General features: G+C 43.2%; 1 protein-coding gene across 1 annotated transcript in view; it reads left to right on the top strand.

Annotated features, from left to right (window-relative positions):
• The window catches only part of emilin1a (elastin microfibril interfacer 1a), a 32,532-nt gene that overhangs the window by 17,166 nt on the left and 2,509 nt on the right, over window positions 1-12,857 (top strand). The window contains exons 3-11 of the mRNA XM_084001155.1: window positions 2,976-3,166; window positions 4,105-4,204; window positions 4,652-4,760; window positions 5,516-5,701; window positions 7,281-8,558; window positions 11,007-11,421; window positions 11,779-11,904; window positions 12,100-12,117; window positions 12,217-12,351. Coding sequence (XP_083857281.1) covers window positions 2,976-3,166; window positions 4,105-4,204; window positions 4,652-4,760; window positions 5,516-5,701; window positions 7,281-8,558; window positions 11,007-11,421; window positions 11,779-11,904; window positions 12,100-12,117; window positions 12,217-12,351 — 2,558 coding nt within the window. The remainder of the gene's footprint in view (window positions 1-2,975; window positions 3,167-4,104; window positions 4,205-4,651; window positions 4,761-5,515; window positions 5,702-7,280; window positions 8,559-11,006; window positions 11,422-11,778; window positions 11,905-12,099; window positions 12,118-12,216; window positions 12,352-12,857) is intronic.

The raw sequence follows: 12,857 nt of genomic DNA, 5'->3' as shown, positions 1-12,857 counted from the left end.
ACTCACTCCCTCTGCCGCTGGAATCCATCTGCATTCAGCCCCTGCTCCTCCAGCTTCCTGTCGTCAGGTCCACAGGAGTTTGTGTCCTCTATCTGTGCATCATCACCCCACCCCTCCTTTTCCTCTCTGTGGATACCAATCTCTCTCTCAGCTCTTTTCATTCTCTGTCCGGAGAGTTTCAGCTGTTTGCTCAGGAAAGTATCTGTTTGTAGTCGTGTCTTTTTGAAGCCAAAACGTCACATAATTACAGCTCAGTATTTGGCTGCTTAATCTCAGTAATGATGTTCAAACAAACACACAGACATATCACTCTGGTGGAGCTCTCTGGATCTGGACCTGACCTGGGAATATCCAATAGTATGAATATTGGAGCAAATGTTTCTGTAGATATGATTGATTGAATCATTTTTCCAGATGTTGATTTTATATTAGGAGACAACATTCATCAAACGGCCCTTTGAAGTTTGACCATGTTGTTTGAGCCTGGCCTGGCTGCTTGATCCCCATGCCTGCCAGGGCCCTCAGCCTAAACCTGGACTATGCTAAGAATGAAGCCGACAGGGGTTCCAGGCACCACAGTCTAGTATCCCACCCCATAAAAGCAATCTCTTCTTCTCACTCTGTCTGCCTGTCTTTCATTTTTTATGACTCCTCCTTTACTGTTTCACTGACTCGACAAAAACCCCGCCTCCTTCCAACTCTCCGAGCCCTGTTTTTGTTTTCCCTCTGAGAGTACGTTGGATCCCTTTTTCTCACGCTCTCAGCGCAGGGAGCTGGAAGATGAAATCTTTTCTATGGCACAGAAACAGCTCGGCGATACCTACAGTGATGTTTGTGGGTTGGCATAAAGGAGAGCAACCTGCTGAACTCTCACAATCAGCCGCTTGTTAACGTGCGTGCGACGCTGCCATAAATCTTTATGGAGACTTCCGGCCAACTCTAAGGTCTATTTATTGCATTGTTACTGTAACAGGGACTCTCTTCAGTGGCAGAGCTGAATGACACATCGATGATAAAACCACAGAACCGCGTGCCAAATAAAACATCTATATTTCTCTCTCAGACGAGTCATCTATGAGCGAGATATTAAGATTTAGGGCTGGCTGGGTGCAGTTGATGTCTTTTGGAAAAAAAAGGACAGGAATAACATTTAAAGTTTACTAAGCGCTTTAATCTCATCCATCATCAGAAGATGATTTGTAGCTATTTTCCAGACATCTAAATGGCCCAGTGCACAATTATATGAGCAGAGTACAGCGCTTATATTCAGTACACGGTTTAGGTCTTGCCACGGTTATCAGGATCACTCTACAAATTTTAAATCTTTAAAATGTCGTGATCTGGCTCAAGTCCCGAGGTGATTTCAATTTTAAGACGCATATCAACAAGACTATGAGTCTCCAGACATTTACAGCAGCGCTTCGCTTCAAAATGAAAAGGCTAACATGCTGATGGTGCAATGTCTTCTACTGTATGTTAGGGTGTTTTCACACAGGCAGTGTTTAGGTCCATCCAGTTGAACTTTGGGCCCGAGTGCGGTGCGGGTGGGTCAGTGTGAACACAACAGATTCCCATCAATACGGCTGCACTGAGACCAGCCTAAAGGGCCTCAGTGCAGCTTCAGTCCAACTCTGGTGCAGTCCGTTTGTTGTGTGAACGCAGCCACACCTTGGTGGTCCACACCAACTGCCTGGTGTACCAGGCCACAAGTTTGAGCTGAAAAGGCTCCCATAGTTTGCTCCCGCAGCTGCGCTTCATTCTCAAAAACTAATATTTGCAGAGAGTGGTAAATACAAATGATATAAAAGGAAATGACCAGTGCTACAAATAATGGTCACTTCACAGCTGGCTTTCAATGCCAACCCATCTAATGCTCTTTGAGATATTTAGAACAGTGCCCTCCATCTAAAGCTCACGTGTCTAAACATCAGTACCATGTCCAAACAAACAACTAAAGTCCATGTCATTAGTGTTGAGTCTTAAAGGGATACTTGACCCAAAATCAATAATTCACCAGTTTTCTACTCACCGCCATGCCAAGGAAGGGTTCTGAGAACTGAGTTAAGCCGGGCATACACTGTACGATTTTAGCCCGATTTTGACATGATTTTTGAGTCGCACAACCTGGCGACAATTGGGCCCGATTTTCCTCTCGTCGTGCGTCTTTATTCGTACAGTGTACAGGGGGGGAGCGATGGCCGATTGTCGGCTCCCGAACCACAATCGGAAGGTCGGATGAATTTCTGACATGTCAGAAATTTTGGTCGTACGACGGAGGCATTCGCACAGTGGAAGCAGTGCCCCGACCCAACCGGAGCATTTCTCCCCCAGTGCATATGCGCAAAGTGTCATAAATAAACAGCGAATAAACACAAAACATCTAAACATGGGTGTTTGTGCAGACTAGCTCGCCTGAAAAGACACAAACAGATAAACCAGAGCGATTGATATAACAATCGCTCTGTGATAAACAAACACATTACTCCGGGGCGGATGTACTGCTATACTTTGTATCGACTCTGGCCGGGACTCCCTCCGCCCCCCACTATTGTTATTCTGACACGCTTTTGGAGTTCCAGGGGGGGTCTGGCTGGCAACGGATTTTCATATAATGGCTAACTTTTTCATGTGGTGGCTTCAGGACACTTGGGTCAGTAGAGACGAGCAGTATGGAGGTATCTGGATGTTTCATAGTGTGTGTTTTGGACCATTCAAAAGTGAACTCTATCCACCGCCATTATATGAAAATCTGTTTCCAGCCGGACCCCCCCTGGAACTCCTAAAGGGTTTTGTTCTTTTCTCCAAACCCTTCCTTGGCAAGACGGTGAGTAGAAAATTAATGAATTATCGATTTTAGGTGAAGTATCCCTTTAAGTCAATCTTCAGTGTTTCAGAATAGAGAAGCAGCATTTGTCGTGTCAAGTCAGAGCTAAGAAAAATCTAAGATAACATTTCTACAACTGTTTGATCCTCAGCTACCGGACCTACAGGAGGCCACGGTATAAGGTAGCTTACAAGATGGTGACAGAGATGGAGTGGAAGTGTTGCCATGGTTACTCGGGGGAAGACTGCCATAATGGCCCTCAAGTAACTGAGGGAACGCGACCTCGTGTCACACAGGCCGGCTACAACCCAGGAGGCGGGCAGAGAGGAGAGGGGACAGATGGTAAGAAGATGGAGCAAAATTCACACTGCTCCATGTGCTTTATTCATTTTGTGAAATATCATTCAAAAGGATGTGCGTATGTCCCCCAGTGGGTCCTTATATGTTATATTTCATTTTATTTACTCCTATTATTCTAATATTTTACACTATTTCTTCTGATTAGTTGTTGGCAATATCTGACAGGGTTGTCAGGAGGGATAGAGGGATTTATTTTGGGGTTTTCTTTCACTTAAATGCAGACGCTCTGATGTAATGTGTATCTGATGTCCTTTTCTGTGCTGTCTGCAAAAACCGAATAAAAAAATTGGAAAAAAAAGATGAATGAATTTATCTGACTTCTCAGGAAGTGGTATACAGTTACATGATGCATCACTTTAAAAGACAGCTGGAAATCTATTTTCCAAAATGTGTAATTGTATCCAAACTGATCCAACGTGCTGACTAAACATAACGCCCATGAAAAATCAGTTTCAACAACAATCAGAGTGAAAGTTCAGGAAATAACAAAGTTAGTTATTATTTATGCAGAGAGTGGAACAGTCAAAACGTCTAATCTGCCTCATCAGGTCTGTATGGGTGCGGTTTGATCAGATTTGGTAGACTGTGCTGGCAACATAAGCAGACAAACCACCAACTCATCAGATTTGGATGTTGCTAAACTGTGATTGGTTCACAGAAATGCATGACATCATCTTTTCCCAACTGAGCGACGCCTTATGAAAACAAGGAAGTGGTCAAAGTTTGGCAGAAAGTTTTGTATTCATGTCAGACCACATCGCTCATGTTAGGAAGCCAACTGAGGAAAAAGGTTTCATGGGGCTTTAACAAGGTTTAAATGTTCCATACTTTGTTGATCGTGCATGTGGCAAACTGAGTTTTATTTATTTTTTTAATACATTAACCTCTGCATTACTTCTTTCATATTTCTTTGTCCTAAGGTGACAGTGAGAAGATCAAACAGCTGGAGGAGACGATCCGCGGCCTGACCAGAGACCTCCACAACATCCAGACCACCCTTCATGGAATAAACCAGAAGCTGTATGTGGACACTGGTTTTAATACATAGTGCACATCGTTTCATTTCAAGTGCAAAACCCAGAAAACATCCTGCAATACTGTACACCGTTTCTTTACCACTCAGAATGCTCTAGTTTTTGCATGTGTGTGTATATATTTTCCTGTTTATTAATGTTTATTGCAGCAGGTCAGTTTACAGAGAGGGGATACACGTGTTTATTAGCATATATACTGAGAGATGGTAATTACTTTAGGAAGACATATTCTTCCTAAAGTAATTACCACATAGTAGACAGTACATATTCTCTAGAAGATGCATCCCGTGACTTCTGCCGCTCTTGTCAAAGCAGAATTAGCTAAATTTAGACTGAATCTTTCTTTTGCATGTTCTCATCCTCTCCACACACACATTCCTGAGTAATAATGTAAAGAATTTGTGGAAATTATTTTTACTCTATCTGTATGTAGGCCTGATCTGAATGGGGCGGTAGTCCCTGCTGACTCAGCTCAGCCACACATGAAAGAGACCATCAACACCATCCAGACCAAGCTGGATCACCTGTACAACAGGACGCAGGTAAGATACTGTACCTCTGTTTTTATGCCTGTCGACATATATTCAATGAAAAATGCATGAGTTAAAGGGATAGTTCACCCAAAATTCAAATTTCACTCATTATCTACTCACCCTCATGTCGACTAAGAGCTGTGAGAATTTTCAGAGTCCTCCGTTCCTTCTCTGAGTTACGGGGGGGTCCATGCAGCAGTATTTGTCCATATAATGGTTGTCAATGGATACCAACTTTCTTCGTCCAAAAAGACACAGCAAAAAACATCCAAATACCTCCACACAGCTCGTCTGTAATGTCCCTCTAGTATTGAAGCCCCGACATGAGAAATTGTTCAGAAAAAAATTAAATAAGTCTATATTTTAAGCTTGTTTGTAGCGGAAGCTCCCAGTGTCTCGGTTCACTGCTCTTCCTGAGTCAGTGCAAATCTCGCGTGATTTGCACTGACCGGCGGAACAAGTTCTCATGTCGGGGCTTCAATACAAGAGGGACATTACAGACGAGCAGTATGGAGGTATTTGGATGTTTTTTGGTGTGTCTTTTTGGACGAAGAAAGTTGGTATCCATTGACAACCATTACATGGACAAATACTGCTGCGCGGACCCCCCTGTAACTCAGAGAAGCCACAGAGGGCTCTGAAAATTCTCACAGCTCTTAGTCGACATGAGGGTGAGTAGATAATGAGTGAAATTTGGGTGAACTATCCCTTTAATGTAAGGATAGACCATGTAATCATTGATGTGAATATTTGGGTGTTGGCAGGTCCATGATCAGACCCTGCTCACCATCAACAACCACCTGGTGAACGGTGGGGGCAACGAACTGGATGGATCGGCCCGAGGAGGAGGAGGAGGAGGAGGAAATGGAGGGAACCAGCTGAACACTCTGAAGGAGGAAATTCTGACAGAGCTCGAGAGACGGGTGTCTTTGTCCTGTTCATCCTGCCAGGTGAAGCTCAAAAATGAGATCAAAGCAAAAACATAAAAAAATAAAAAAAAATTGGCAGAGCTGAATGACACATCGATGATAAAACGCAAGTTTAATATCTGTTTTTTTGCTGTTCAATTTTCATGCATCTACTTTGCTCCCAGTGGTGCTCTGGCAGTGATTTCTGCTGCCTGAAGCAGTAAAAACATAATGGCCACATACAGGCTGTAATACAATAAAACACAACTCCCATATGAACCACTGCACAAACAAATAATAAAACTTGGAAACTCAATCCTGCAAAATGTTGATAATCACACAGTGAAAGAACTTTTTTTTTTTCAAAGGAAAGTTGCAACAAACCATACCCCCAGCTGTTTGAAATTACTAGTGGTTAGCACTGAACATAAAACTTTTTTAAAAATAAATAAATTATTGTTTTATTTGTGTAATATGTATGTTAAAGTGCAAACAGGACCCCTCTTTCTTATGTCTCCACACCAGTCTACACCAACCAACAGCTGTGGTTGGGAGTATTATGTTTTTGTGTTGTCCGTCCCATTCTTGGGAACCTGATATCTCAGGAACGGCTTGAGGGACTTTCCATAAATATAGAACCAACATTCACTTGGATTCAAAGACAAAGTGATTCGATTATGAGGGCCAAAGGTCAAAGGTTAAGGTCACTGTGAGTTTGCATCTGTCCCATTTTTGTGAACCTAACATGCAGGAACAGCTGGAGGGAATTTTGTTTGATCTGGCACAAAGGTTCTTAGACTCAAAGATGAACGGGTTAGAAGTTGGTTGTCAAAGCATGTTTTTCCTCCAGAATTAAAATTTCTAGCCAGATACTGAACTAAATTGGTAATTATGTTGCTCTTATACATTTTCTGTGTTTCCAGGTTGAAAACTAATGTAAACATGTATAATATGAACCAAGGCAGTAAACTGACTGACTTGCTGGTCTAGGTGAATAACCATAAGGCAGTAATATTCATTTTTATGATGTAGTTGGTAAAATGCTGAGCTTCTGTATTTTGACCATATACTGTAGGAAATGAAGAGAGCCTGTTCCCAAACCTGGTGAATCATCTCTATACCTCTCATAAAAGAATACTGTAGCACAATAAAGGAAGTGCTATGGGAAAACTTTTTATGCCTTTTTCTATTTTCTAAAACAGAAACTGACAAAAAAAAAACATTTATAAAATCTTTTGTGGCTCCAGAGGGAGCTGCATGAAATCGAATTATCTGCCTCAAGTGATGTCACTTGAATCAGCATCGGTTTGAGCTACAGTAAAGGCTACAAGATTGAAAGAGTCAAACCTCTGAAGCCCACTCATCTTTTCTTGAGGAGTGTCCCTTGAGACACCATTTGCTGCTGCTAGCAAACTTCCAGTGGTGAAGTTGCATTGTGGATAATGTAGGTGTACCGTTTCCAGCACTTACTGTAGGACTCTGGGGCACTTTCAAATCCACTACGACACAAGATAGAGATTACTTTCAAGTCAGTCATAACTCAGAAAAACAGAAAACATAATTGCTTCAGGGCCACACGGCTAGAAACAGTGACAGTTGTTGTAATCCCTGTGTGTTTCAGGCTGGTGTGGAGGACCTGAGGCGCCAGCAGCAGGACGACCGGGACAGGATCAGGGCCCTGGAGAAGCTGATCAGCTCCATGGACCAGCACTTGAGGCAGAGCCTGGAAATCTCTCGCAGTGAGACTGAGCGTTCCCAGGCCTGCTGCAAAACAGTCACTGAGCTGGAGAAGAGGCTGTCTGATGTGGAGCTGCGAGTCACCTCCACCTCTAACAAGTGTGACACCATCAAAGGGCGTCTGGATAAGGAGCTGGCCGGGACCGGTGGTGGAAAGGGCAGAGTGACGGAGGACAGGCTCAATGGCAGAATGAGAGAATTAGAGAAGCGGATGAATAACACCATGAGGAAGACAGAGCAGAGGTGCACGAACTCGGGGAACAACATGAAGGACACCGTCCAGAGGGACGTCATACAGCTGCGCAACATGGTCCTCAGTCAGATGGACGACCACAGCTTCAAGATAGGAAAACTAGAGCTGGACGTGGCCGTCCTTGGAGACACAGTGACGGATCATAGTCGCCGTTTAAGTCAGCTGGAGAACATTACAACCTTCTTGGACAGGAGGCTAACGTCGACCACAAGAATGTGCAACGAGACCTGTGGGCCTAATGGTAAAGGCCAGAAGACTGATGACACTGTGAAAACCTTACAGTGGAGAGTTGTGTCCAATCAAGAGGAGATCCAGAAGTTTAATACCAAGTTAAATGATCTGTCCGTGTCCGGAGACTCACTGAGTGAGAAGGTGATCAACTTAACGGACGATATCAAAAAGATCATTGCTGTAACGGGGAAAGATGGTGAGAACTTCAACCGGATCGTGAATGAAGTGGATACGCTGGTACAGGACTTTGAGGACTGCTCCATTTGCAGCACCATGAAGGAGGACTTGCGCTTCCTCACCAACTCCACCCTCACCGGCATCAGCAGGTGCCAGACGGAGCTGACGGATCTGCGGAGAAAGGTGGACTCGGGAGAGTCTGCCTGCTCTCAGGTGTGCTCCAACCTTCAGGAGGAGGTTGGACGACTCAGGGAGGAAGTGGAGGAGTGCACCGGACAGTGTAAAATCAACATCAATGATCTCAAGACACGTCTGGACGGTCATACCGTCCACAATGGAAAATTAGGAGGGGATCTGAAGTCCATCCAGGGAGAGCTGGCTGGGGTCATGTTCACGTTCAACTCCATCAATAACACTCTGAAAGGCCTGGGAAGGACCGTCCATACACATGACAACATGATCACTGATCTGACCAACAACAAGGACGATATAGTTTCCGAGGTAAGACGCTGTCATGATGAACACAAAATCACTGCCACTGATACTGCAATTAAAAGGACACTTGTGTTGTTGTTGACTTTAAAGGGATAGTAGCATTTTTTTTAAAGTGGGGTTGTATGATCTACAAATAGCCCCTAAGTACTTTAATTGCAGTAGAAGACTTGCTGCACTCCTCTCGTTAGCAACGTCAGCCCATAGCCCTGCCCAGAGATTTACAACATACAGTGTTGTGAACAAAAATACACAGTTCCATTGTTCACTATAATATAATTTTTTCCAGCCCTTCAAAGTGCAGGAAAAACGCAGTTTTTATTTGGACCTAACCAACTGCTGATCAGCAGGCGCTAACCCTGGGCGGAGGGATACGTGAGTTGGTTAGGTCCAAATAAAAACTGCGTTTTTCCTGCACTTTGAAGGGCTGGAAAAAATTATATTATAGCGAACAATGGAACTGTGTATTTTTTTTTTTCAGGTAAAACCTCTTTTAGGCCGAAAATAGGCCGTTTCTTTGGGTCTGTTCACAACACTGTATGTTGTAAATCTCTGGGCAGGGCTATGGGCTGGCGTTGCTAACGGGAGGAGTGCAGAGAGTCTTCTACTGCAATTAAAGTACTTAGGGCTATTTGTAGATCATACAACCCCACTTAAAAAAAAATGCTACTATCCCTTTAACTGTAAGTGTATTCATGACCTTTACTATAGGTTGTCATTTTCTTATGAGTTGTGAGCACTTCAATCAAAGAGTGACTTTTCTTTGATTTTTCCGATGCTTTTCTGTGATTGTATAATTCAGATTGATTGTAGAGGCCTGAAGAGGTTAAACTATCCAGGATTTTACTGCAGTGACAGTAAGAATCTACAGCAGCTCTGTGATGCTGTGCTTACTATAAACACAGCTGTGCTTGGAGCTGAATCGTCTGCTAACATGCTCAATGACAATGCTAACATGTTGAAGTTTAGAGGGTGTAGTGTTCATAATCTTAGTATAGTGTGTCAGCATGCTAATGCTTACTAATTAGCGCTTAAATATCAGTGTTGCAGGTGTTCCATTAGGCTATTAGCTAAAGTGTTGCCCTATTTTGACTTGGCAGTGTTTCATGTTTACCCCATATCATGTCAATCCATCTAATAAATGTGGATGCATTTCACTGAGAAGCACGAGAGAAAGTCAGGATGGCAAGGGTTTAGGGCTCTCTAAGCAGCATTGACTCATTCAATGGTTGTCCAGATATTTTCCAACCGTATTTAAAGAGATAGTTCACCCAAAATTCAAATTTCACTCATTATCTACTCACCCTCATGCCGACTAAGAGCTGTGAGAATTTTCAGAGTCCTTCGTGCCTTCTCTGAGTTACAGGGGGGTCCGCGCAGCAGTATTTGTCCATATAATGGTTGTCAATGGATACCAACTTTCTTCATCCAAAAAGACACACCAAAAAACATCCAAATACCTCCATACTGCTCGTCTGTAATGTCCCCCTGGTATTGAAGCCCCGACATGAGAAATTGTTCCGCCGGTCAGTGCAAATCTCGCGTGATTTGCACTGACACAGGAAGAGCAGTGAACCGAGACACTGGGAGCTTCCGCTACAAACAAGCTTAAAATATAGACTTATTTAATTTTTTTCGGAACAGTTTCTCATGTCGGGGCTTCAATACAAGAGGGACATTACAGACGAGCAGTATGGAGGTATTTAGATGTTTTTTGGTGTGGCTTTTTGGACAAAGAAAGTTGGTATCCATTCACAACCATTATGGACAAATACTGCTGTGCCCATAACTCAGAGAAGGAATGGAGGACTCTGAAAATTCTCACAGCTCTTAGCTGACATGAGGGTGAGTAGATAATGAGTGAAATTTGAATTTTGGGTGAACTATCCCTTTAAAGCTATGCTGCTATTGGGGCTAAAAAAATTAGCAAAAATTTAGGATAATAATCAATATAAAATCCTACACAAAATAATATTTATTAATAGGTAAACACCATTGACCCACTTGGGGTTTCTCTTGCTCCCGTTTTGGAGCCACTGTAAACATTAAACTCATCCCTGAGAATTAGACAGAAAAGATCAAACTACCGTTATGATAATGCAGCTGGTAATTATGTGTATCCTTGTTATATTAAACTGCACACAGTGAAACACAAGTGTTCTTTATGTACTGTTAAAACAACTTGATGTCAATCATACAGGCCTGAAAGTTATCTTGGCAACAGTGTTTTCACATAATGTTGTTACAGTTATAAAAATATTTGAGCATATTACAAATATTTGAATCTTCTTGACAGACATGGCCTAGATGAGACGCTTACATACGTTTGTATGTACAAGATACCATAGGAAAATAAATCATGGCACCGATGGAAAAAACGTATATTTATAGAAGGACTTTGTCAAAGGAAACTCACCTAAAATACACACATTAACAAGTGTCTATGTTCTTTACAAGGTGAACAACTTGCAGAAGGAGCTGACAGAGCACGCCAAGGACTCGAGGAGCCGATTCGACGGCCTGGGCAAAGAGATCCAAATAATAAGGAGCAACTATGTGACAGAGGTCGGGGAGTGCCGGCGGTCCAGCGACGGTCTGGACCGGAGGCTCTCCAAGCTGGAGGGTGTGTGCGGACGCTTCGACTCCGTCTCAGACAGCCTGGAGAGGATCAAGGAGGGTCTGAGCCGACATGTGTCTGGCCTGTGGAGCTGCGTTAATGGACTCAACCTCACGGTAACATCTCACGGAGATCGCATCGACAATATCCAGAACGTACAGCTGGAGAACGTCCACACCAGGATACACAGGCTGAACTCCTCGCTGTTGGACTTGACCAAGGAGTTCCACAGTTTCATTGAACAGGACTTCATGGGTAAGTCAAGAGAGAGATGAAGGGCATGGGATTTGACTTTTCTTGGAGATGAGATAGCGCCCAGTTGAAGGGAGGCAAGGTCAGGGTGAGGGAAAAAATAGACCAAAGACAGAATCCAGTCTGTCATCCTTAGAGGCATTCACTTAAGAGTCCATAAGTCTGCAATCTGTCTGAAAGAGTAGCTTTAGTAAACATGGGGGTGAAAAGCACATCCTGAATCACACTGGGTTAAATGTCTTAGCGTTCTTGGCTTTACTCAACATGTTTTTCTCCTACAAGACCCTGTTTCTTTGAAAAAAAAAAAAAAAAAAATTCTGTCTCAGTTGTGCTGTCTCACCAAACATTCTGCTCCTCCAGGTCCGCCTGGCTTGCCGGGACCCCGTGGAGAGAAAGGCGAGCGGGGAGTCCCGGGTCCCCTAGGACCCCAAGGGAGGGTGGGATCCCAGGGCAGAGAGGGAGAGCGAGGACCAGTGGGACCGCCAGGTAAAGACAACAGCCTTTGTCTCTGTCTTTGTTTACTTAAATAACAAAGACTGTTTTCAAGTTTTTATCTTTGATCTCTCTTTCTGCCTATCTTACTGTAGATACAATGAGATAAGAATAAAAAATAAACACAGAGAGTGATATTGTTGGATGATTAACTCACGTTTTTTTTCTTCTTTATCTTTCATCTCGCAGGTCTCAGAGGTGAACAGGGTATGTGTTGTTCTTACTAAACAGCAGATGAAAGCAGTCATTACTCTTTGATCTGTGTTTCCCTCTAACTCCTGCTCTGTGTTTCCGCTCCATGATCAGGTCTCGCAGGGTCTGATGCCCACGTGCCACGCCTCTCCTTCTCCGCCGCGCTGACTCGTCCAATGAGAGGCGCAGGGACCATAGTGTTCAACGATGTGCTTGTCAATGAAGACAGTTCCTACAACCCCAAAACAGGTCCGTTTCAGTTCAGCTGTGGTTGTCTCTAGCCACTGACGTAACATACTCATCCCATTCCACAGAGATGAAAGAAAATGTGTTTGTTGTGTTCACAGCTTTGACTTTTTGATTAACTTCAATAATAATTTGTTTTCTTGATATTTCATCAAGTCGATGTGGAAAATATGTATATGTGTGTCAAAATCAGCCTAATTTGTTGAGTCATCCGTGTGGCTTGGTAGATAGCTACTGCAGCATTAGAGAAAGAAGGCAGCTGTATTCTTAGTCCAGTCTACAAAGCTCTGATTTGTCAGGTGTTTTATCCACAAGGAAAGCAGGTGCACATCAACATGTAATATCAACTGCACACAGGAAGCATACTGTAAATTAACATTTGCAAACATACACACACATACATACTGTACAGTAAATGCATATACTAACCACCATTAACCGAGAAATCAATAAAGAAAAGAAAAGAGTAATAACTAAAAAAAGAATATGGTGCATGAATCGTGACTAAA

Source organism: Trachurus trachurus, assembly GCF_905171665.1.
Source record: "Trachurus trachurus genome assembly, chromosome: 24".
Classification (NCBI taxonomy): domain Eukaryota; kingdom Metazoa; phylum Chordata; class Actinopteri; order Carangiformes; family Carangidae; genus Trachurus; species Trachurus trachurus.
The sequence above is the reverse complement of the archived record's forward strand: the minus strand, read 5'-3'. Positions and strand labels throughout refer to the sequence as shown.